The 5,033-nt window shown below is 62.2% G+C and overlaps 1 protein-coding gene across 1 annotated transcript in view; it reads left to right on the plus strand.

Moving 5' to 3' along the window:
• Positions 1-295: 295 nt before the first annotated feature.
• Positions 296-5,033, plus strand: part of PAK4 (p21 protein (Cdc42/Rac)-activated kinase 4) — a 13,637-nt gene continuing 8,899 nt past the window's right edge. The window contains exons 1-3 of the mRNA XM_011973412.1: positions 296-354; positions 1,562-1,788; positions 4,865-5,031. Of these exons, the coding sequence (XP_011828802.1) occupies positions 1,585-1,788; positions 4,865-5,031 (371 nt within the window). The 5' untranslated portion in view covers positions 296-354; positions 1,562-1,584. The remainder of the gene's footprint in view (positions 355-1,561; positions 1,789-4,864; positions 5,032-5,033) is intronic.

Below are 5,033 nucleotides of genomic sequence, written 5' to 3' on the forward strand. Positions count from 1 at the left end.
CGTGTCCCCCCGTCCTCTGGTCTCAACTGTTCCCCTCTTCCGGGAAGCCTCCCTACTGCCCACCCCGCCGTCCTTCCAGGCTGGGTCCCGTGCTCCCGTCCCCCAGCCCTGACCACCTGGGCTGCTGCTGCACGGGGACAGGTCTGTCTGCCCCACACGAACTTCCCATGAGGTCAGAGGCTGTCGGGGCCGCTGCGGTGGCCGCAGAGGAGGCCCATTGCTGCGTTATTCCTCAGTGAATGAGTGAATGAGTGAACGGATGCATTCCTCTCATTTTACAGATGAGTAACCCGAAGCCTCTAGAGGAGTGGTCACCCGCCTGAGGGCACTTCTGTCCCACCAGCATCAGACCAGGTGTGTGCGACTCCAGGGCCCAGGCCTGGGACAGCTGGGGTGGGGCCTTCCGGGGGAGCAGGAACTGGGCCCCTCCTCCCACAGACACTGGGAGCCGCCCCGGCCATCACAGTGGCCCCCACCGACAGGCCCCCCGCGTTTGCCCAGCCCTGCACCAAGCTCTTGGCTCCCTGTCACCCATGACCCCTCGCAGCAGCCCTGTGGGGGTTCATCCATGGCACACAGAGGTTGTCACTTGCCCAAGGTCACGGCAGCATGTGGTGGAGAGTCAAACTCTGGCCGCCTGGCTCCCGTTCCCATCTTTCTCCGGGCTGTCTATGAGATGCCGCCATCAGCATGTCTCCCCCTCAGCCCCTTTGTTTTTTAAAGTGGCTTTGGTCGAGCGTTTGCTGTGTGCTTGGTACTATGGCAAGGGCCGGACTGAAGACCACAGATCCTGAAGATAGGGGAGTGTCGCGGCAAGGCTGCCCGGGTGCCCTCTTACCCCAGGGGCTCAGTAACCCTGTGCTGAGGCAATATCCAACGGTGTGTGCGTCCCGAGCCCAGACTCAGGGCTGGACCAGCGGCGGTGGCTGTGGCCAGGGCAGCAGTGACCGTCCATTGAGTACACACCGTGTACCAGGCATAGCGGGGGACGTGGGGAAGCGGGGCAGATGAGACCTGGCCAGAAGGTAGCACTGACATTCTGGCGCAGTGGTGTGGATGCTGCCCTCGGCAACCTAAGACGGAACAACAGACAGGATTTCTGGGCTGTGACGGTGATGTGGAGCGGGGACGGCGGGACACGGGGCTGCTTGCCTTGGGGTGGTCAGGGAAAGAGTCACTGCTGCTCTGAGAACTGAAGGAGGAGACGGGGAGCCCTGTGCGGACACTGGAAGTGAGCTCCTGGCAGGGGGGCCAGCCTGTGCAAAGGCCCCGAGGTCTCCAAGGGGTGAGAACAGAGAGGTGATGGGGCCTTGTGGGCCCGCAGGAGACAGAGCGGCAGGGAAGTTCTGAGCAGAGGGACATGGCGGCTCAGGTGCTCACGGGCGCCCTCTGGCTGCGTGTGCCACACAGATGGGGGCAGGGGGTGAGCAGGGAGACCTGGAAGGAGGCACCTGCCTCCTGTTGGTTCCGGTGGAAGATGAGATTGGAAGGGACAGGGCAGGGCAGAGGAGGAAGAGACACAGGCAGGCTCTCACTCACCCACCACGATTCCCTCCCGCAGGCCGCACCGAGCCGCCCGGAATCATGTTTGGAAAGAGGAAGAAGCGGGTGGAGATTTCCGCGCCGTCCAACTTCGAGCACCGCGTGCACACGGGCTTCGACCAGCATGAGCAGAAGTTCACGGGGCTGCCCCGCCAGTGGCAGAGCCTGATCGAGGAGTCGGCTCGCCGGCCAAAGCCCCTCATCGACCCCGCCTGCATCACCTCCATCCAGCCCGGGGCCCCCAAGGTATGCGGCAGCCACCACTACCTCCCCCAGCCCACCCCCAGCCCCGAGTGGCCCCGGCCCTCAACCCCACACTCGACCCTGTGACTGACACCTCCTCACTGACATGGAAACAGACACACCCCAGCCTTCAACCCTGATCCTGGGCCCAGCGCTGGCCTTTCACCCTCCACCCACTGGCTCCAAGTTCTGAGAACCCATGCCACCCCAACCTGCATCCCCCATGGCCCATCCGACAGCCCCCACACCAGCCTCCAAGCTCTGCTGTCTCCCAGACACCCCTACCCCGGGGGCCACGCTGCTGTGCCCCAGACCACACTCCATCACATTCTTGAGCCTTTCCAGAGCTCGTGGCAGTGGGAGACAGACCCATTCCCAGAGGGTGACAGCCCCGAGTGGTCAGGGCTTGGATGGGGAAGCCCGGAGGAGGCACCTGACCCAGACCAGGGCTCCAGGCAAGCTTCTGGGAGGAGGGGACAGCGAGGCGGAGCCCAGAGCTGAGGAGGAGGAGGAGGAGTTCCAGCAGGCGCTGGGGAAGCCGGGCTTTAGTAGGGGAAATCACGCCTGTGAAACACGGGCTTTTTGGTTTTGGGTTTTTTTTTCCTGCCATCTAGAGCAAAATGGCAAGGTTGGGATTTGAACCAATGTCTGTTTCCAAGGCCCATGCTCTTACCCCCTCTCCTGCCTCCATGTGAAATGGTGAGAGTTGTGGAGCCGGTGTCTGGGTGTGGCCTCGCACGAGGCTGGCCTGGCCTGAGCCCCTGCTGAGCCTCAGAAGCCAGCCTTGGAGCCTGGACTCTCTCCCGTGGTCAGTGGGGACAGGGAGGGGCCGCAGGCCAGGGGGAGCTCGGCCAGGTTTGCTTCCAGCGGGTGGAGATGGGTGTGCCTGGGGACTCACCCTTCCGGGTGCCCAGCCCGGCCTGGCGGGGAGGAGCCCCAAGGGCCCACAAATTGGCTGTAGACACAAGTGCAGCTCAGTGTGATGGCCCACTGAGGGTTCCATGTGGCCCACACAGGACGCTTTTGAATGCTTTGACTTCTTTGCCACCACTGAAAAAGTGACAGACCACTTCCGAGGCCGTTTCTGGCATCTGGTGACAGATCAGCTGGAGCCGAGTGGCAGTGGCCTCTGCAGGCCGGGTACTGGCTCTTCTGGGCCGCAGGCCACACCCGACCCGTCTCAGCTCCACACCCTGCCTGGCTCTGTGGCCAGTTGCATGTAGGCTTTGACCCACATCAAGGTGTCTCCAAAAACCCAGCTCCTGCCTGGCTTGCCAGATATGAGGCCTGCCTGTGGCGGTCCCACCAGGAGGCAGGACACCTGAATTCACGCACAGGGCCTCATGGCCGGCACTGTCCTGGGGCCCCATGGGCGCTTGTGTTTGCTGCCCTTGTCCGGGCCTCAGGCCTTCCAGGGCCCTCTCAACCCCCTGTGCTTTTTTGTGTGTTTTTTTTGTTTCTTTGTTTTTGTTTTTGTTTTTGTTGTTTTTTTTTTGAGACACATTCCTGCTGTCTCCCCGGCTGGAGTGCAATGGCGCCATCTTGGCTAGCTGCAGCCTCCGCCTCCTGGGTTCAAGTGACTTTCCTGCCTCAAGTGATTTTCCTCCCGAGTAGCTGGGATTACAGGTGTCCACCACCATGCCCAGCTAGTTTTTGTCTTTTCAGTAGAGATGGGTTTTCGCCATGTTGGCCAGGCTCGTCTCAAACTCCTGACCTCAGGTGATCCTTGGTCTCCAGGTGCTGGGATTATAGGCATGAGCCACCGCTCCTAGCCTCAATTCCCGGTTCTAAGAGCAAAGACTGGCCTAGTGTCCACCTTGCTTTCCTGGGGCCCCTGGGCAAGGCCCGGCTTCAGGCAGACAGCCACAGCCAGGAGAGGCAGGGCAGCGGCAGACCACGGGTTTGTGGCGTCAGTGTTTTCTGCACATTAGAGGCAGGCCTCCGGCTGGAGGATATCTGAACCCCGGGCAGGGTCCCTGTCAGCAGGGCCCATGTTCTCAGCTCACCGTGGCCTCTGCACAGCCGCCTCACTGACTCCGTGGTTTAGCAAAAGTTCACGGAGCCCCTGCTGTGCGCCAGATGCTGGTCTAGGTGCTGAGATGTAGCAGGACCTGAAGCAGACAGGAAAAAACCATCCCTGCCCAGAGCGTGCACTGGGCAGAGCCGGGAGCAGACAGATGCCTGCGTGCTCTATATCAGCTGCTGTCAGGCGCTCTGGGTAGAATGCAGGCAGGGCAGGGGCTGGCATTTTAGATGATGGGTGGCCAGCGGAAGCCTCATTGAGAAGCTGAGTTTTGAGTGAAGACCTGAAGGAGTGGAGGGAGGGAGCCACGGTGACCCTGAGAGCTGATGTTCTGGGCAGAGGGAGCAGCCAGCAGAGGCCCTGGGTGGGGGCGTGGTGGGGAGACACCCGTGTGCCTGGAAATGGGGCGGGGACAGAGGGGTCCTGCAGGACACGACTCAGACCACGGAGGGTGGGGACAGGGTGACTTGGGATGCACTGGACGCTCTGCCTGGTCCCCACCTGCGTTTGTATTTGCCACCCGGCTCCTGGGACCCCCTTGCCCTGTAGTTTGGGACCAGGCCTTTCTGACCCTCCCTGTCCCCCAGCCCTTGTTGTTCATGGGAGCAGAGTGTGGTTTTGGGGCTAAAGAACACTGGCGCCCACAGGGGAGGAAGTGCCAGGCCAGGCCCCAGCTCCCTGTCATTTGCAGTCCTCGGGGCTGATTATGGGATGGGGATGGGTTGGCTTCTGCCCTCCCTCCCCCAACCCCACAGGGCAGGACTATTCTGCCAGTGTGGGGAACAGGAGAAAAACAAAGGGTGCCTCCCCAGGGTCCCACCCAGCCCAGGGGGCAGCAGCCTGGCCATGGGGATCACTCCCCCGGCCTCTGCAGCTGCGTCCCCAGGGAGGGGAGGGGCCGCACCACCCATGCCATTGTCACTCCATGGCATCTCTTCATTGCGTCTCTGTCTTGTCTCTGTGTGTGTCGTGCTGTCCTGTCCCCACGTGTCGGATGCACGTCCTGTGTGCCCCACTCCTTGCTGGGCCCCCACCCACCATTGACTGGGACCCCAGACCATCGTGCGGGGCAGCAAAGGTGCCAAGGATGGGGCGCTCACGCTGCTGCTGGATGAGTTTGAGAACATGTCGGTGACACGCTCCAACTCCCTGCGGAGAGACAGCCCGCCGCCGCCCGCCCGTGCCCGCCAGGAAAATGGGATGCCGGAGGAGCCGGCCACCACGG

This window comes from Mandrillus leucophaeus, unplaced genomic scaffold (genome assembly GCF_000951045.1).
Source record: "Mandrillus leucophaeus isolate KB7577 unplaced genomic scaffold, Mleu.le_1.0 Scaffold137, whole genome shotgun sequence".
Lineage (NCBI taxonomy): Eukaryota > Metazoa > Chordata > Mammalia > Primates > Cercopithecidae > Mandrillus > Mandrillus leucophaeus.